This window comes from Camponotus floridanus, unplaced genomic scaffold (assembly GCF_003227725.1).
Source record: "Camponotus floridanus strain SB8 unplaced genomic scaffold, Cflo_v7.5 scaffold1, whole genome shotgun sequence".
Classification (NCBI taxonomy): Eukaryota; Metazoa; Arthropoda; class Insecta; order Hymenoptera; family Formicidae; genus Camponotus; species Camponotus floridanus.
Window position 1 is genome coordinate 10,066,858 of NW_020229214.1, and position 21,008 is coordinate 10,087,865.

General features: G+C 40.3%; 3 protein-coding genes across 3 annotated transcripts; 2 read left to right on the forward strand and 1 right to left on the reverse strand.

Annotated features, from left to right (window-relative positions):
• The first annotated feature begins 124 nt into the window (after positions 1-124).
• On the forward strand, positions 125-1,037 carry LOC105249616 (cuticle protein 67-like). Its single transcript, XM_011255203.3, has 2 exons — positions 125-283; positions 496-1,037. The coding sequence occupies exons 1-2, from the start codon at positions 272-274 to the stop codon at positions 904-906; spliced, it is 423 nt and encodes a 140-aa protein (XP_011253505.1). The 5' UTR covers positions 125-271; the 3' UTR covers positions 907-1,037.
• A 762-nt stretch (positions 1,038-1,799) lies between these two features.
• LOC105249615 (pyridoxal phosphate homeostasis protein) lies at positions 1,800-3,574 on the reverse strand. The gene is made up of 4 exons (XM_011255202.3): positions 3,283-3,574; positions 2,733-3,093; positions 2,383-2,624; positions 1,800-2,281 (listed from the first exon to the last, which is right to left on the reverse strand). The coding sequence occupies exons 1-4, from the start codon at positions 3,352-3,354 to the stop codon at positions 2,210-2,212; spliced, it is 747 nt and encodes a 248-aa protein (XP_011253504.1). The 5' UTR covers positions 3,355-3,574; the 3' UTR covers positions 1,800-2,209.
• Positions 3,575-3,942: 368 nt separating this feature from the next.
• LOC105249613 lies at positions 3,943-6,763 on the forward strand. The gene is made up of 4 exons (XM_011255201.3): positions 3,943-4,391; positions 4,583-4,811; positions 5,435-5,700; positions 5,779-6,763. The coding sequence occupies exons 2-4, from the start codon at positions 4,729-4,731 to the stop codon at positions 6,375-6,377; spliced, it is 948 nt and encodes a 315-aa protein (XP_011253503.1). The 5' UTR covers positions 3,943-4,391; positions 4,583-4,728; the 3' UTR covers positions 6,378-6,763.
• The last annotated feature ends 14,245 nt before the right edge of the window (positions 6,764-21,008 follow it).

Here is a 21,008-nt window from a genome sequence, read left to right on the forward strand (position 1 = left end):
TATGAAAAATACATATCAAATACAATATCTATAATTTATTCTTATTGCAATGATATATGAAATTTAACGAAAAATAAGACATTCGCACGAACAATGGCGCAATATTAAATTTATCCTTGACACTACCTCCCACCGTAGTGAATTGTGTACGTCGAAAGATTTCGTGGCTCTCGTTCGCCAAGTATAAAAGTACCGATTGTCATCGAGAGTAACATTCGTATTTCGGCACAGACGCAGAGTACTTGTCGCAAGATTTTCCAAAATAAACATAATGGCAATTAAGGTACGTTATATATCTCTTAGTATAATCATATCCACAACCATATATATATATATATATATATATATATATATATATATATATATATATATATATATGTAACTAATTTTTATTATTAGACTCGTAAGATAAAAAAGTAATATATGTATATGAATATAAGCTGATAACACGTTGAAAAATTTATAATCAATATTGAAACAAGTCTTGTATTTTAGCTGTTTATAATAGTTTGCGTTTTGGCTGCGGCCAATGCCGGTTATATTGGAGTATCTCCCGCCTTGCAGTATCAGATTGCGCCAATAGCGCATGTCCAACCCCATGCTATCACGTCGACGTCCGATAATATATTACGCAGCCACGGTAATTTGGCTCAAGTAGCTACGCAAACGAAAACCATCGACACGCCTTTCTCTAGCTCAAGCAAGACAGATATTCGCGTGAGCAATCCGGCTGTCACGTACGCGCATCTCGCCCATCCAGCTACCCCACTGACGTATACTGCAGCTGCCATACCGGCGCCGGCGGCTATACGTACTCCGGCCGCTCTTGGAATCGCTTACTCGCCGGCGGTCGAAGTATCTCACATGAGCTACAGCAGTCCAATTGGAGTTGCTTATGCCTATTAAATCAAATCGGTTACATATTTGTCGGCGCCTTTTTCATATATAATATAATGGATAAATAAATATGTATTTATACAAGCATTTTCTTTTATAATTGTAACTTGTGTACGTAATAAACATGTTTTTTAATGATACTACATTACCAGTTGTATAATAAGAGAAGCGTGCGCGCATATAAATATACATATACGTGCGAAATGTCATAAATTGTAAATTATTTTTAAAAATTTCACGCGAATTAAAATTATTAATTGAAGGTATTTAATTTTGCGAATGAATTTGCATTTGTGTGAATTTTAATGAGAGACAAGATTTCTCTCTCATCTGAGAAATTATATTAAATTAATTATATATTATATTAAAAATATAATCTTTATATAATACGTTGAAAAAATTGTTTTATACATATAATAAAATATATCACAATATTAAAGGTATGAAATTTTTGTTCCAAACGGCGGAATATATATTGTATTCTGTAAAATTAAATAATTATTTCAGGATAGAAATTGCAGTATAATGTATTTCTATAAAAATATTTGTTTTTATTAAACTTCCATAACCGTTAACTATTTTTTATATGTTTTTGTAAAATATTTGCAACATAAAAAATGTCGATTGATTAACAATAGTAAACAATACGTATAAAAATAAACTAGAATTTTTTGTGAGAAGAAAGTAAAAATAATTTTCTTAACTTTTGAGAGCAATAACTTACACAATTCTTGACCTTGCACAAGATAGAGCATAAGTGTGTGTGTGTGTGTGTGTGTAAACCATATTCTCTTGTAAAAGAAAAAAGAAAAACGGTGAAGGTGACCTACATATGTACATGCATACATACAGTTAAAGATTGAAATTGAACCCTGAACCACGCCTTGTTATCTTATTAATTTTTTTATTTGTATATATCATTCGAATATCTATATCTACTAAGTAGTGAGATTTATTAGATATTTCTTAGATAATTTTTCCTGTATGGAATTACACATATATATTTTTAATATTAAAAATATACATTATTTATATAATATTTAAGTATCATAATAGATAAAAATTTAACGTTAAAATATAATTTTAACTATACTTTTATTAATGTTTCATACATGTTTTTCTTCTATGTACATACACATTCACGCACACATACACACACACATACATATTATATATAAGAATGTATAGTTTCATGACTGCATCAAACACATCATATAATATATAGTTCAGTTTATCATTTATCTTATATACTGTTTTGATTTTACCTTAATGTAAACAAAAAAAGGAAAATTGTAATTTTTCCACATTTTCTTCAGGTATTCTTTTGTGGTCTATTGCCAAAAATAGCTGTTCCTACTCTTACATTTGTACTGCCAAGTTCAATCTATGATAGAAAATAATAATTGCATTTAATGCTTATGTATAAAGATGTATAAAATCTATCAATAGCACGATTCACGAATAGATTGTATTTAAATATCTCACCGCATGTTCGTAGTCATTGGACATTCCCATTGATAATTCGATATTCTTTATATCGATCGCTAATTCATTACTTATCTTTTCTCTGCATTTTATCAAACAGGTAAAATATGGATTTGGACCATTCGTAATATCATATCCAAACATCCCTATTGTCATAAGACCCATAAATTTCAAATTGTGGCAGTTATTTATAATGTGCTTTACAAGAGTCGATACTTCTACAATATCACAGCCATTTTTCTCTGTAATTTTTTGTTAGAAAGTAATACGCTATATTAAGTAAATAAGCTACAAACCTTACATAATTTTCTCAGGATAAAATGCAGAATGTAATATAAATATTTAATTACCTTCTTCTTGGCTTGTGTTAACTTGTACCATAACATTCAATTTGCAATTATCACTCTTTCGAAATTTTGGCCATGAATTATTAAGCAAATCTGCAAGTTTCTCATTACCAACACTTTCTATGATATATAAATTTGGTACACTTAGAATCTTGTTGACCTTATTTCTTTGTAAATTGCCTATGAAATGCCATTGAATTTCTTTGCATTTTTCAAGAATCTGTGGATTTAAAGCCTTTTCCACTAATTCATTTACATAATTTTCACCAAAATGTCTTTGGCCTGCTTTATAAGCGGATAATATAGATTCCGTGGATTGCAACTTGCTAACGGCTACTAGTCGCGGTTCATAATACTGATGTTCCTGGAAAACGTGATATATATTTCTTTTTTAGAATTCGTATAAATGTTTATCTTTGGCATCAATTTTCTTCGTAATACGATTATATATAATAATATTTCACATATTTCATAATGTAAATTTGTACATATTTTAAAAAATGCTGAACAGATATATTTAGTAGTATATAAATACAAAAAAAAAGAAAAATACCGATGTTCTTTTTGTAGCAGCATATAATATTTTATCGCAAACCGATTTTAGATTTGCTGCTATATCCGCCATATTGTACTTAAATAATACTGTTTGTTTACTGGGTGCGGTCAAAGAGATAAAGCCCTTTGCACAATGCTAGGCAACAGACAATAGAAATAAAGAATAGAAACTATTCATCAATAAATACGCGGAACAGAAAATATTCGCCAATAAGAGCAGATAATAGATATTATTTTTGTTCTTATTGCCTGTTGCCTAGCATTGTGCAAGGGGCTATACATGGGCTATACATCTGTTCGTTTTAGCTGCACTGCTGCACTAGTGCAATTAGTTAGAGTGAAAGAAAGTATGTTTGTCTTTATCTAACTTATTGCACTAGTGCAGCAGTGCAGCTAAAACGAACAGACCCATGAATCGCGTATATAAAGGCCTTTGCACAATGCTGGGCAACAGACAATAGGGAATAGAAACTATTCACCAATAAATACGCGGAATAGAAAATATTCGCCAATCTCAATCGCTAAGTAGCAAGCGAACGTGATTGGTTTCTACTTTCAGTTCCAACCAATCAGCGTCGAATTGCATCGGGAAATCTAGTAATGTTGCTCTCGAGACCATTGAATGCGGTCATTACGGCTGCGTTTGTTTCGTTGAGCGGTTTTTAGCGCCGAAAGGATTGCTCTATCTTCGTTTGATATTCGATGTGCAATAAAGACAGAATGATGCTCACAGCGCGTAAGCGTACAAAGCGAACGCAGCCTACATAAATCACGTGCATATTATTTCCTAACATAATCTAAAATTGTGTTTCGTTTGATGCTACAAAAAATTCGAATAATTTAATTGGCCAATCAAGATAAATAAAACAAAGATTTCTTTGCTCTGATTGGTCGAGCAAACGTTTCGAAACTTTCGTAGCATTAAACGGGACACAACTGAACGCTGGTATGAAATGAAGTGTAGAAGCCATTTGTGATTGTTTGTCAATCATTATGATTATATTAATATTGCGTTAATTCTCCAACTACTATTTTCATCAGAAGAGAGAGAGAGAGAGTCGAACAAATTGTAATTATGAAGCTAATTGTCAAAATCTTACTAAGAAAGTAAGTATTGAGTAAATATTTTTTTCATTGTATACTGTATATTAATAAGTTTTATCCATATTCTAAACATTTGCCGAGTTGCAGATTATTCCATTGATTATTATTTGGTTCAAATCCTAAAAGTCTCACTATTGTTACTAATTGTTTCAATTATACAATTATATAAATAATAATATTATCTATGAATATAGAAGAATGCAAGATTAATATTATGGATAACAAAGTTTGGATATCAATTTTTGGCATGCTATTTTGTGCTGATGTATCTGGATATTATTAATTAACGAATTAAAGAATTCAAGTTCTACCTTTATAAAATTATAAAATTATACAAAAAATGGATAATTCAAGACAACCAGACAGATCTCTCAGCAGTGGAATTTCATTACCACAATGGATGAAAGGAAAAATAGATAACAGGTAAATTTTATTTCCATATAATTATATCACTAACTGCGTATATCTTTATAAAGATTTTTGGGAGAACATATATTCAAGTATTAATTGAGTAATTAATCGATATAATCGGTAACTGTAATCAAAATAATCATAAAATTATACAAGTGTGCTATACACTTGATACTTTGCCAGATTAACCAATGTGTTATTTATAGTTGAACAGTTATATAAACATATACATAGACATTCAAATAAAAATTGCTGCGCATAAATATACTCTTTTCCCTATTATTCTTTCTTAAGTACAAATCTTATATATTAAATATTATTAATGATTGAAAAATGTTCAATCAGAAATTATCTCTAGTAAAATTAACATAGAAGATTTATTACGATTGATGCATGTAGATATTAATATACATATTAAAATATCTCTACTCTTATTACTCTTTTCCTGTTACTTTGTATAAATAATAATATCATTTTATACAGTAAAAATTAATTTAAATGTTCGATAATACAAAAAAATACTAAAATTGCATTTAAGAAGCATGCAGTTTAAATCAAGCATTAAATTTCGTAACGCTATATTAATTAATCATATTTGCATCAAAGTAATTTCTATTATACTTTTTTTTTTTTAGATTTGACTTTGACGAAGCTGCATTCAGTCCACCATCTTACGACGATAGCTTCTTTTATATAAAATATCCAAAATCACAAAATGCTGAAGTATCGCAACAAGGATTAAAACATATTGTAACTGAGGTTTTGAATGAAAATATCACGGGTTCTACAAATCAAATAGAACATGAAAAATCCATTTCCGATTTAAAAGAAGTAAAGGAGATTGATTTTAGCAAACATCCTTTACCATGCCAACCATTTATACCAATTATAAATAATAAAGGTATATATTACTAAAATCTATTGAAATCTCTGAAATAATATAGTACTTAGAAATATTCATGTTATTATTGCATTTTAGCCAATGATATTAAATATCGAAAGATTCCAGAAATAAGTGGAAGCATAAAACCTAAATCACAGGGAACAGACGATGGTTTTCACGGTGAGCCGGCTCTTTGCGGCAAATCAATCGTTCATGTAGCAAATCAAATGATGTCTGGTAAATTTACTAAAATATTCGCGTCAGATCTGCAATCGCAACAGACGGATAGCCAAATAAAAAATGTCAGTAAGTCGTTGCCAGCGACACCATTAACATCGCCGACAGGAACTCCAGATAGCTCACCGAAAGCGCGTAGAAAAATTCACGCTAACAGGTACTTCACGGGCGCGTTTGTACCGGATAGAGAGAAATATCAGGGTAATTGGATCATGGCAAGCATATTGGGCCAATCTAGAGAAATTATTACCGCGAAAATAGAAGAAGAAGATGAACCTTTCGCTGATGTGGAACCACGCAAGCCACTTAATCGAAAAAAGTCGATATCTTCGCAAAATCTGACATATATAGGAAAAGACGAAAAATCGGCGGATAAGTCGCCGATTTACGTAAATATTCTCGAAGCTAAACCATCTGAACTAAGAGAGATGAATTTTTGGTCACCGACTTCAATGTGAAATCTTAAGTTAAATTAATTATATAACTATATAGCTATTAATTATATAACTATGCGCTTCTACCAAAGTGTATTTAGATTATTCGAAGTAATTTAGATCTTATAACTTGATAACGCATAGCTTTAATTCTTTACACCACTATCATGGCAATGTTTCTTGCAACATACATATTTAGATGTCTTATTACACAATATTGGGTTCCTTTAAATTAAATATTACGAAAATAATAATTATAGTATCCATACATCAGAAATACAATAGAATTATATATATCACATAGTAATTGCGTGAAACGTGTTATATCTGTTATTTTCTTATAGATACAACAATGTCAGTAATCATATTACGCGCTTACCAATTCTTTTATAATTAAGTATTATTTCTTTTAATATTATTCGATTATCAATTTAAATATCCAAATTAATAATAAATAATTAATACAAACAGCTTAAATCTTCCAATTATCTCGCGCACATAAAAATATCAAGTCACGGCAAGAACATACACATGCATGCAATATATGTTGACATAAAATGTAAAATAGTTCAAAATTTATTGTATAATTTTATCTTTACTAATTACAATTCGTCAATAATCAATTAATGTAAAAAATATTTAATTTTAAATTTAAATAATAGATGCGTTTGGTAGATGTATCATTGCATCTGAAAAAAATAATATCGAAAAAGCTAATATTACAGAGATAATTAGATTAATAATTAGTGAGCCATTAAACCTTTTCTTTCTCTATTGTTAATTATTAGCGAGATAACGTGTTCAAATCTCACTATTTTTTTGTGTTATATATGTGTTACACTTAGGTCGGTTGCACTAACGTTATTTCAGCTTTAAGCGAAACTTAAATATATGTCTTTATTTATTTAGAAAGAAAGATAAAGATAAACATATATTTAGTCTCGCTTAAAGCTGAAATAATTGTTGGTGAAATCGGGCCTTCATAACTTTAGCTATAATCTATATTGTCTACGTTATTAAAAATAATCTGCCACAACTTAAAGGCAATACGGTTTATTAATGTAGGCTGCGGTCAAGACTGCACTATGAATGTTCCGAAACATCATTCTATCTTTATTCTCATGGAATGTAGAACAAAGATAGAATGAAAAATGTCAGTAAGTCGTTGCCGAGCGACACCATTAACATCGCCGACAGGAACTCCAGATAGCTCACCGAAAGCGCGTAGAAAAATTCACGCTAACAGGTACTTCACGGGCGCGTTGTACCGGATAGAGAGAAATATCAGGGTAATTGGATCATGGCAAGCATATTGGGCCAATCTAGAGAAATTATTCCGCGGAAAAATGAAGAAGAAGATGAACCTTTCGCTGATGTGGAACCACGCAAGCCACTTAATCGAAAAAAGTCGATATCTTCGCAAAATCTGACATATATAGGAAAAGACGAAAAATCGGCGGAATAGTCGCCGATTTACGTAAATATTCTCGAAGCTTAAACCATCTGAACTAAGAGAGTGAATTTGGTCACCGACTCAATGTGAAATCTTTAAGTTAAATAATTATATAACCATATAGCTATTAATTATATAACTATGCGCTTCTACCAAAGTGTATTTAGATTATTCGAAGTAATTTAGATCTTATAACTTGATAACGCATAGCTTTAATTCTTTACACCACTATCATGGCAATGTTTCTTGCAACATACATATTTAGATGTCTTATTACACAATATTGGGTTCCTTTAAATTAAATATTACGAAAATAATAATTATAGTATCCATACATCAGAAATACAATAGAATTATATATATCACATAGTAATTGCGTGAAACGTGTTATATCTGTTATTTTTATAGATACAACAATGTCAGTAATCATATTACGCGCTTACCAATTCTTTTATAATTAAGTATTATTTCTTTTAATATTATTCGATTATCAATTTAAATATCCAAATTAATAATAAATAATTAATACAAAACAGCTTAAATCTTCCAATTATCTCGCGCACATAAAAATATCAAGTCACGGCAAGAACATACACATGCATGCAATATATGTTGACATAAAATGTAAAATAGTTCAAAATTTATTGTATAATTTTATCTTTACTAATTACAATTCGTCAATAATCAATTAATGTAAAAAATATTTAATTTTAAATTTAAATAATAGATGCGTTTGGTAGATGTATCATTGCATCTGAAAAAATAATATCGAAAAAGCTAATATTACAGAGATAATTAGATTAATAATTAGTGAGCCATTAAACCTTTTCTTTCTCTATTGTAATTATAGCGAGATAACGTGTTCAAATCTCACTATTTTTTTGTGTTATATATGTGTTACACTTAGGTCCGGTTGCACTAACGTTATTTCAGCTTTAAGCGAAACTTAAATATATGTCTTTATTTATTTAGAAAGAAAGATAAAGATAAACATATATTTAAGTCTCGCTTAAAGCTGAAATAATGTTGGTGAAATCGGGCCTTCATAACTTTAGCTATAATCTATATTTGTCTACGTTATTAAAAATAATCTGCCACAACTTAAAGGCAATACGGTTTATTAATGTAGGCTGCGGTCAAGACTGCACTATGAATGTTCCGAAACATCATTCTATCTTTATTCTCATGGAATGTAGAACAAAGATAGAATGAAGTTTCAAAGCGCATCCAGAGCGTCTTCCCGACTATAGCCATAATCATATATATTACATATGTATAATAATATATTTAATGATTAATATGTTATCTATATGAGAACTCTCTGCTGTCTTGTATTACTCGTTCTTTATATATCGTATTTAGATCATAACATAATCGATATACATCAAATTTTGCAAATTTCTGTATATATGTGTTTTAACGAAATACATATAACTCTTAAATCGCAATACAATGCAACTTATATATCTATAAAATATATATCGCCGATACTGCCTGAAAAGTATGGCTGATGGCAGAGAACTAGGGCCGCTATTCATAGTCCGATCTTATATTTGAGATCGTCTTAAGTTCGAGCTTGAAATGCTACGCAGCTATTTGATTGGTTGAAGGAGGTCTTAAGTTAACCTCGGACCAGACTTAAGATGATCTTAAATATAAGATCGGACTATGAATACCGGCCTAGATGTCTGTCGTAGTCGTGGACGTAAAGTAAGGCAGAGAAAAACGTATGTCGTACAAGGCCATTGTGACGATCACATTGAGCCTATAGGCCGCAGCACACCCTTTGCATAAGCTCATAACCATAAGCATAAAAAAATTGATTGGTTCATTTTCTTATGCATATACTTGGGGACCAAATTCCTTATGCTTTTGGTTATGCGCTTATGCAAAAGTGTGTTGCAGTCTTATGGCTGATGGCAAAAAACGAGATGTAAACGCTTATATCTATCGTAATCGTAGACGTAAAGGCCCTTGCACAATGATAGGCAACAGGCAATGAGAACAGAAATAATATCTATTCTCTGTTCCTATTGGTGAATATTTTCTGTTTCGCGTACTTATTGGTGAATAGTTTCTATTCCTTATTACTATTGCCTGTGGGGCTTAAGGGCATCTGCACAAGGTGTTGCGTATTTACATTACACCTCCGTGAACTTAGCACCCTTATTTTGAGTTTTTTAATTTTTTTTTAATCGTTTGTAATTCGTTTGTAGATGATTGTAAAATTAATTAAAACGTTTGTGAAATCAGCCTTTCGCTGTAAAATAAAAAATAAAAATGACCGTTAAGTTAATGCTCTCATTTCTAATTTCAATTTAAGTTCTGCAGAGGATGAATCGACGCGAAATCGTTTGTGAATCACGAATATACTAATTAAAATGTTTGTGAGATCGTCGTTTCTTAAATAAAAACAAATAACGTATAAGCTGGCCTAAAGGACTACGTTCGAAAATTTACTCAGCATAGAATAGACTAACTAATCAGAACAATGAAATTTATATTTCTTTTGACGTAATTGGTCAATCAAAAACACTATTCTAGTCCAAGGAGTAAGTTTTCGAACGCAACCAAGGATGAAAGTTGGTAACCTAAAGGTGCATTTTGACGTGCCGCAGAAAATGATCATTTGAGCGACAAAAATGATTACGTGACGACTTTTGTCGTTAAACTATTACAGCTCCCGTGATCGCTAATAAAGCGAAAACGTTATTAAGGTTTCTCCATGATCGCTAATAACGCGAAAACTTTATTAACGTTCTCCCGTGATCGCTAATAATGCGAAAACGTTATTAAGGTTCTCTCGTGATCGCTAATAACGCGAAAAGGTTATTAAGGTTCTCCCGTGATCGCTAATAACGCGAAACGTTATTTTTCTACCGTGACCGCCAATAACGCGAAAACGTTATTAAGGTTCTTCCGTGATCGCCAATAACGCAAAAACGTTATTAAAGTCTCCCGTGACGCTAATAACGCAAAGCGTTATTAATGTTCTCCCGTGATCGCTAATAAAACGAAAACTTATTAACGTTCTCCGTGATCGCTAATAACGCCCAAAACGTTATTATGTTCTTACTGATCGCTAATAACGCGAAAACGTATTAACGTTTATTCCGTGATCGCTAATAACGCGAAAACGTTATTAAACGTTCTCCCGTGCATCGCTCTAATTAATGCGAAAAAACGTTATTTAGGTTCTCCCGTGATCGCTAATAAAGCAAAAACGTTATTAAGATTCTCCCGTGATCGCTCATTAAGCGAAAACGATATTATCGTTCTCCCGTGATCGCTAATAAGGCGAAAACGTTATTAAGGTTCTCCCGTGACCGTTAGTAATGCGAAAACGTTATTAAGGTTCCCCTGTGATCGCTAATAATGCGAAAACGTTATTAACGTTTCTCTCATGATCGCTAATAACGCGAAAACGTTATTAAGAATCTCCGTGATCGCTAATAAGCGAAAACGTTATTAACGTTCTCCCCGAATTGCTAATAACGGAAAAACGTTATTAAGTTTCTCCCGTGACCGTTAGTAATGCGAAAACGTTATTAAGGTTCCCCTGTGATCGCTAATAATGCGAAAACGTTATTAACGTTCTCTCGTGATCGCTAATAACGCGAAAACGTTATTAAGGTTCACCCGTGATCGCTAATAATACGAAAACCTTATTAAAGTTCTCCCGTGATCGCTAATAACGCGAAAACTTTAGTAAGGATTTCCCGTGATCGCTAATAACGCGAAAACGTTATTAACGTTCTCCCGTGATCGCTAGTAACGAGAAAACGTTATTAAGGTTCTTCCGTGATCGCTAATAACGCGAAAACGTTATTAAGGTTCTCCCGCGATCGCTAATAACGCGAAAACGGTATAAAGGTTCTCCCGTGATCGCTAATAAAGCGAAAACGTTATTAAGTTCTCCCGTGATCGCTAATAACGCAAAACGTTATTAACGTTCTCCCGTGATCGCTAATAATGGAAAAGTTATAAGGTTCTCTCGTGTCGCTATAACGCGAAAAGGTTATTAAGGTTCTCCCGTGATCGCTAATAACGCGAAAACGTTATTAACGTTCTACCGTGACCGCCAATAACGCGAAAACGTTATTAAGGTTCTTCCGTGATCGCCAATAACGCGAAAACGTTATTAAAGTTCTCCCGTGATCGCTAATAACGCGAAAACGTTATTAACGTTCTCCCGTGATCGCTAATAAAACGAAAACGTTATTAACGTTCTCCCGTGATCGCTAATAACGCCGAAACGTTATTATGGTTCTCACGTGATCGCTAATAACGCGAAAACGTTATTAACGTTATTCCGTGATCGCTAATAACGCGAAAACTATTTAACGTTCTCCCGTGATCGCTAATAATGCGAAAACGTTATTTAGGTTCTCCCGTGATCGCTAATAAAGCAAAAACGTTATTAAGATTCTCCCGTGATCGCTCATTAAGCGAAAACGATATTATCGTTCTCCCGTGATCGCTAATACTGCGAAAACGTTATTAAGGTTCTCCCGTGATCTGCAGTAACGCGAAAAAATTATTAACGTTCTCCCGTGTTCGCTAATAACGCGAAAATGTTATTAAGGATCTCCCGTGATCTCTAATAAGGCGAAAACGTTATTAACGTTCTCCCGTAATTGCTAATAACGCGAAAACGTTATTAAGTTTCTCCCGTGACCGTTAGTAATGCGAAAACGTTATTAAGGTTCCCCTGTGATCGCTAATAATGCGAAAACGTTATTAACGTTCTCTCATGATCGCTAATAACGCGAAAACGTTATTAAGGTTCTCCCGTGACCGCTAATAACGCGAAAACGTTAATAATGTTCTCCCTTGATCGCTAGTAACGCGAAAACTTTATTAAGGTTCTCCCGTGATCTCTAATAACGCGAAAACGTAATTAACGTCCTCCTGTAATCGCCAATAACGCGAAAACGTTATTAACGTCCTCTCGTGATCGCTATTAACACGGAAATGTTATTAAGGTTCTCCCGTGATCGCTAATAACGCAAAAACGTTATTAAGGTTCTCCCGTGGTCGTTAATAAGGCGAAAACGTTATTAACGTTCTCCCGCGATCGCTAATAACGCGAAAAGGTTATTAACGTTCTCCCGTGATCGCAAATAACGCGAAAACGTTATTAAGGTTCTCCCGTGATCGCTAGTAACGCGAAAACGTTATTAAGATTCTCCCGTGATCGCTAATAACGCGAAAACGTTATTAACGTTCTCCCTTGATCTCTAATAACGCGAAAACGTTATTAAGGTTCTCCCGTGATCGCTAATAACGCGAACACGTTATTAAGGTTCTCCCGTGATCGCTAGTAACGCTAAAACGTTATTAACGAACTCCCGTGATCGCTAATAACGCGAAAACGTTATTAACGTTCTCCCGTGATCGCTAGTAGCGCGAAAACGTTATTAACGTTCTCCCGTGATCGCTGATAACACGAAAACGTTATTAACGTTCTCCCGTGACAGCTAATAACGCGAAAACGTTATTAACGTTCTCCCGTGATTGCTAATAACGCGAAAACGTTATTAAAGTTCTCTCGTGATCGCTAATAACGCGAAAACGTTATTAAGGTTCACCCGTGATCGCTAATAATACGAAAACCTTATTAAAGTTCTCCCGTGATCGCTAATAACGCGAAAACTTTAGTAAGGATTTCCCGTGATCGCTAATAACGCGAAAACGTTATTAACGTTCTCCCGTGATCGCTAGTAACGAGAAAACGTTATTAAGGTTCTCCCGTGATCGCTAATAACGCGAAAACGTTATTAAGGTTCTCCCACGATAGCTAATAACGCGAAAACGGTATAAAGGTTCTCCCGTGATCGCTAATAAAGCGAAAACGTTATTAAGGTTCTCCCGTGATCGCTAATAACGCGAAAACGTTATTAACGTTCTCCCGTGATCGCTAATAATGCGAAAACGTTATTAAGGTTCTCTCGTGATCGCTAATAACGCGAAAAGGTTATTAAGGTTCTCCCGTGATCGCTAATAACGCGAAAACGTTATTAACGTTCTACCGTGACCGCCAATAACGCGAAAACGTTATTAAGGTTCTTCCGTGATCGCCAATAACGCGAAAACGTTATTAAAGTTCTCCCGTGATCGCTAATAACGCGAAAGCGTTATTAACGTTCTCCCGTGATCGCTAATAAAACGAAAACGTTATTAACGTTCTCCCGTGATCGCTAATAACGCCGAAACGTTATTATGGTTCTCACGTGATCGCTAATAACGCGAAAACGTTATTAACGTTATTCCGTGATCGCTAATAACGCGAAAACGTTATTAACGTTCTCCCGTGATCGCTAATAATGCGAAAACGTTATTAAGATTCTCCCGTGATCGCTCATTAAGTGAAAACGTTATTAACGTTCTCTCATGATCGCTAATAACGCGAAAACGTTATTAAGGATCTCCCGTGATCGCTAATAAGGCGAAAACGTTATTAACGTTCTCCCGTAATTGCTAATAACGCGAAAACGTTATTAAGTTTCTCCCGTGACCGTTAGTAATGCGAAAACGTTATTAAGGTTCCCCTGTGATCGCTAATAATGCGAAAACGTTATTAACGTTCTCTCATGATCGCTAATAACGCGAAAACGTTATTAAGGTTCTCCCGTGATCGCTAATAACGCGAAAACGTTAATAATGTTCTCCCTTGATCGCTAGTAACGCGAAAACTTTATTAAGGTTCTCCCGTGATCTCTAATAACGCGAAAACGTAATTAACGTCCTCCTGTAATCGCCAATAACGCGAAAACGTTATTAACGTCCTCCCGTGATCGCTATTAACACGGAAATGTTATTAAGGTTCTCCCGTGATCGCTAATAACGCGAAAACGTTATTAAGGTTCTCCCGTGGTCGTTAATAAGGCGAAAACGTTATTAACGTTCTCCCGCGATCGCTAATAACGCGAAAAGGTTATTAACGTTCTCCCGTGATCGCTAATAACGCGAAAACGTTATTAAGGTTCTCCCGTGATCGCTAATAACGCGAAAACGTTATTAACGTTCTCCCTTGATCTCTAATAACGCGAAAACGTTATTAAGGTTCTCCCGTGATCGCTAATAACGCGAACACGTTATTAAGGTTCTCCCGTGATCGCTAGTAACGCTAAAACGTTATTAACGAACTCCCGTGATCGCTAATAACGCGAAAACGTTATTAACGTTCTCCCGTGATCGCTAGTAGCGCGAAAACGTTATTAACGTTCTCCCGTGATCGCTGATAACACGAAAACGTTATTAACGTTCTCCCGTGACAGCTAATAACGCGAAAACGTTATTAACGTTCTCCCGTGATTGCTAATAACGCGAAAACGTTATTAAAGTTCTCCCGTGATCGCTAATATTGCGAAAACGTTATTAAGGTACTCCTGTGATCGCCAATAACGCGAAAATGTTATTAACGTTCTCCCGTGATGGCTAATAGCGCGAAAACGTTATTAAGGTTCTTCCGTGATCGTTAATACGCGAAAACATTATTAAGGTTCTCCCGTGATCGCCAATAACGCGAAAACGTTATTAACGTTCTCCCGTGATCGCTGATAACGCGAATACGTTATTAACGTTCTCCCGTGATCGCTAATAACGTGAAAACGTTATTAAGGTTCTCCCGTGATCGTTAGTAACGCGAACTTCGGGTCCTTAAAGACCTTCGCGGCGGAGTCGCGAAGGATTCTTCGTGAAGGTCTTTGAGGACCCTTCGTGTCTTCGCGCATGCGTGATATCCTTCACACTTCAATGGGTGTTATCACGCATGCGCGGCAGTTTTCGCACGTGATTGGGAGCCTTCGCGCGTGCGCGGCAGCCATCTCGCGTGATTGGGAGTCTTCCCGCGTTCGCGGTAACCTACTCACATGATTGAGAGTCTTCGCGTGTGCGCGGCAATCTTTCCACGTGAATGGGAGTCTTCTCGTATGCGCAGCAGTCTTGGCACGTGATTGGGAGTATTCTCGCATGCGTGGCAGTCTTCGCCCGTGATTGGGAGTCTTCGCGCATGCGTGATAGCCTTTGCGCCTCACTGGGAGCCTTCTCGCATGCCCGGCAATCTTCGCACGTGATTGGGAGTATTCTCGCATGCGCGGCAGACTACGCACCTGATTGGGAGTCTTCGCGCGGGCGCGGCAGTCTTGGAACGTGAATGGGAGTCTTCTCGTATGCGCTGCAGTCTTAGCACGTGATTGGGAGTCATTGCGCGTGCGCGGCAGTTTTCGCACGTGATTGGGAGTATTCTCGCATGCGTTATAGACTTCTCACGTGATTGGGAGACTTCGCGCGTGCGTGGAAGTTCTCGCGCGTCACTTGGTGTCTTCTCGCGTGCGCGGCAATCTTCGCACGTGATTGGGATTCTTCGCGCGTACGCCGCAGTCTTTGCACGTGAATGGGAGTCCTCTCGTATGCGCTGCAGTCTTCGCACGTAATTGGGAGTCATCGCGCGTGCGCGGCAGGCTTCGCACGTGATTGGGAGTCTTCGCGCATGCGAAATAGCCTTTGGACGAGATTGGGAGTCTTCGCGCATGCGTGATAGCCTTCTCACGTGATTGGAATTCTTCGCGCGTGCGCGGTAGTCTTCGCACGTGATTGGGAGTCTTCGCGCGTACGCGGCATTCTTCGCACGTGATTGGGAGTCATCGCGCGTGCGCGGCAGTCTACGCACGTGATTGGGAGTATTCTCGCATGCGCGGCAGTTTACGCACGTGATAGGGAGTCTTCGCGCGTGCGCGGCAGTCTTCGCACGTGATTGGGAGTCATCGCGCGTGCGCGGCAGGCTACGCACGTGATTGGGAGCCCTCGCGCGTGCGCGGAAGTTTTCGCGCGTCACTGGGTGTATTCTCGAATGCGCTGCAGTCTTCGCACGTGATTGGGAGTCTTCGCGCGTACGCCGCAGTCTTTGCACGTGAATGGGAGTCCTCTCGTATGCGCTGCAGTCTTCGCACGTGATTGGGAGTCATCGCGCGAGCGCGGCATGCTTCGCACGTGATTAGGAGTCATCGCGCGTGCGCGGCAGTCTTCGCACGTGATTGGGTGTCTTCGCGCGTGCGCGGCAGTCTTCGCACGTTATTAGGAGTCTTCGCGCGTGCGCGGCAGTCTTTGCTCGTGAATGGGAGTGTTCTATTATGCGCTGCAGTCTTCGCACGTGATTGGGAGTCTTCGCGCGTGTGCGGCAACCTTCTCACGTGATTGGGAGTCTTCGCGCGTGCGCGACAGCCTTCTCTCGTGATTGGAAGTCATCGCGCGTGCGCGGCAGGCTTCGCACGTGATTAGGAGCCTTCTCGCATGCGCGGCAGTCTTCGCAAGTGATTGGGAGTCTTCTCGTATGCGCTGCAGTCTTCGCACGTGATTGGGAGAAATCGCACGTGCGCGTCAACCTTCTCTCGTGATTGGGAGTCTTCGCGCGTGCGCGGCAGTCTTCGCACGTGATTGGGAGTCTTCTCGCAAAGGCGGCAGTCTTCGCAGGTGATTGGGAGTCTTCTCGCATGCGCGGCAGTCTTAGTACGTGATTGGGAGTCTTCTCGCATGCGCGGCAGTCTTCGCACGTGATTTGGAGTCTTCTCGCATGCGCGGCAGTCTTCGCGCGTCATTGGGAGCTTTCTCGCATGCGCGGCAGTCTTTGCACGTGATTGGGAGGCTTGTCGCATGCGCGGCAGTCTTAGTACGTGATTGGGAGTCTTCGCGCGTGCGTGGCAGCTGTCGCGCGTCATTGGGAGTCTTCTCGCATGAGCGGCAGTCTTCGCACGTGATTGGGAGTTTTCGCGCATACGTGATAGCCTTCGCGCGTCATTGGGAGTCTTGTCGCATGCGCGGCAGTCTTCGCACGTGATTGGGAGTCTTCTCGCAAAGGCGGCAATCTTCGCACGTGATTGGGAGGCTTGTCACATGCGCAGCAGACTTCGCACGTGATTGGGAGTCTTCTCGCAAGGGCGGCAGTCTTCGCAGGTGATTGGCAGTCTTCTCGCATGCGCGGCAGTATTAGTACGTGATTGGAAGTCTTCTCGCATGCGCGGCAGTCATCGCAAGTGATTGGGAGTCTTCTCGCATGCGATGCAGTCTTCGCACGTGATTGGGGGTCTTCTCGCATACGGGATAGCCTTCGCACGTGATTGGGAGTCATCGCGCGTGCGCGGCAGGCTACGCACGTGATTGGGAGTCTTCTCGCATGCGCGGCAGTCTTCGCACGTGATTGGGAGGCTTGTCACATGCGCAGCAGACTTCGCACGTGATTGGGAGGCTTGTCACATGCGCAGCAGACTTCGCACGTGATTGGGAGTCTTCTCGCAAGGGCGGCAGTCTTCGCAGGTGATTGGGAGTCTTCTCGCATGCGCGGCAGTCTTAGTACGTGATTGGGAGTCTTCTCGCATGCGCGGCAGTCATCGCAAATGATTGGGAGTCTTCTCGCATGCGATGCAGTCTTCGCACGTGATTGGGGGTCTTCTCGCATACGGGATAGCCTTCGCACGTGATTGGGAGTCATCGCGCGTGCGCGGCAGGCTACGCACGTGATTGGGAGTCTTCTCGCATGCGCGGCAGTCTTCGCACGTGATTGGGAGTCTTCTCGCATGCGCGGCATTCTTCGCACGTGATTGGAAGTCTTCTCGCATGCGCGGCAGTCTTCGCACGTGATTGGGAGTCTTCGCGCAAACGTGATAGCCTTCGCGCGTCATCGGGAGTCTTCTAGCATGCGCGGCAGTCTTCGAACGTGATTGGGAGTCTTCGCGCATACGTGATAGCTTTCGCGCTTCATTGGGAGTCTTCTCGCATGCGCGGCAGTCTTCGCACGTGATTGGGAGGCTTTGCGCATGCGCGGCAGTCTTAGTACGTGATTGGGAGTCTTCGCGCGTGCGTGGCAGCTGTCGCGCGTCATTAGGAGTCTTCTCGCATGCGCGGCAGTCTTCGCACGAGATTGGGAGTCTTCTCGCAAGCGCGGCAGTCTTCGCAGGTGATTGGGAGTCTTATCGCATGCGCGGCAGTTTTAGTACGTGATTGGGAGTCTTCGTGCGTGCGAGGCAGCTGTCGCGCGTCATTGGGAGTCTCCTCGCCTGCGCGGCAGTCTTCGCACGTCATTGGGAGTCTTCTCGCATGCGCGGCAGTTTTCGCACGTGATTGGGAGTATTCTCGCATGCGTTATAGCCTTCTCACGTGATTGGGAGACTTTGCGCGTGCGTGGAAGTTCTCGCGCGTCACTTGGTGTCTTCTCGCATGCGCGGCAATCTTCGCACGTGATTGGGATTCTTCGCGCGTACGCCGCAGTCTTTGCACGTGAATGGGAGTCCTCTCGTATGCGCTGCAGTCTTCGCACGTGATTGGGAGTCATCGCGCGTGCGCGGCAGGCTTCGCACGTTATTGGGAGTCTTCGCGCATGCGAAATAGCCTTTCGACGAGATTGGGAGTCTTCGCGCATGCGTGATAGCCTTCTCACGTGATTGGGATTCTTCGCGCGTGCGCAGTAGTCTTCGCACGTGATTGGGAGTCTTCGCGCGTACGCGGCATTCTTCGCACGTGATTGAAAGTCATCGCGCGTGCGCGGCAGTCTTCGCACGTGATTGGGAGTATTCTCGCATGCGCGGCAGTATTTGCATGTGATTGGGAGTCTTCGCGCAAACGTGATAGCCTTCGCGCGTCAGTGAGAGTCTTCTCGCATGCGCGGCAGTCTTCGCACGTGATTGAGAGTCTTCGCGCATACGTGATAGCCTTCGCGCGTCATTGGGAGTCTTCTCGCATTCGCGGCAGTCGTCGCACGTGATTGGGAGTCTTCTCGCAAGAGCGGCAGTCTTCGCGCGTCATTGGGAGTCTTCTCGCAAACGTGATAGCCATCGCGCGTCATTGGGAGTCTTCTCGCATGCGCGGCAGTCTTCGCACGTGATTGGGAGTCTTCGCGCATACGTGATAGCCTTCGCGCGTCATCGGGAGTCTTCTATCATGCGCGGCAGTCTTCGAACGTGATTGGGAGTCTTCGCACATGCGTGGCAGTCTTCGCACGTGATTGGGAGTCTTCGCGCATACGTGATAGCCTTCGCGCGTCATCGGGAGTCTTCTAGCATGCGCGGCAGTCTTCGAACGTGATTGGGAGTCTTCGCGCATGCGTGGCAGTCTTCGCACGTGATTCGGAGTCTTCTCGCATGCGCGGCAGTCTTAGTACGTGATTGGGAGTCTTCGCGCGTGAGTGGCAATTGTCGCGCGTCATTGGGAGTCTTCTCGCATGCGCGGCAGTCTTCGCACGTGATTGGGAGTCTTCGCGCATACGTGATAGCCTTCGCGCGTCATCGGGAGTCTTCTAGCATGCGCGGCAGTCTTCGAACGTGATTGGGAGTCTTCGCGCATGCGTGGCAGTCTTCGCACGTGATTCGGAGTCTTCTCGCATGCGCGGCAGTCTTAGTACGTGATTGGGAGTCTTCGCGCATACGTGATAGTTTTCGCGCGACATCGGAAGTCTTCTAGCATGCGCGGCAGTCTTCGAACGTGATTGGGAGTCTTCGCGCATGCGTGGCAGTCTTCGCACGTGATTCGGAGTCTTCTCGCATGCGCGGCAGTCTTAGTACGTGATTGGGAGTCTTCGCGCGTGAGTGGCAATTGTCGCGCGTCATTGGGAGTCTTCTCGCATGCGCGGCAGTCTTCGCACGTGATTGGGAGTCTTCGCGCATACGGGATAGCCTTCGCGCGTCATTGGGAGTCTTCTCGCATGCGCGGCAGTCTTCGCACGTGATTCGGAGTATTCTCGCATGCGCGGCAATCTTCGCACCAGATGGGGAGTCTTCGCGCGTGCGCGGCAGTCTTCGTACGTTATTAGGAGTCTTCGCGCGTGCGCGGCAGTCTTTGCTCGTGAATGGGAGTCTTCTCTTATGCGCTACAGTCTTCGCACGTGATTGGGAGGCTTGTCGCATGCGCGGCAGTCTTCGCACGTGATTGGGAGACTTCTCGCATGTGCGGCAGTCTTCGCACGTGATTGGGAGTCTTCTCGCATGCGATGAAGTCTTCGCACGTGATTGGGGGTCTTCGCGCATACGGGATAGCCTTCGCGCGTCATTGGGAGTCTTCTCGCATGCGCGGCAGTCTTCGCACGTGATTGGGAGTCTTCGCGCATGCGCGGCAGTCTTCGCACGTGAATGGGAGTCTTCTCGCATGCGCGACAGTCTTCGCACGTGATTGGGAGTCTTCTCGCATGCGCGGCATTCTTCGCACGTGATTGG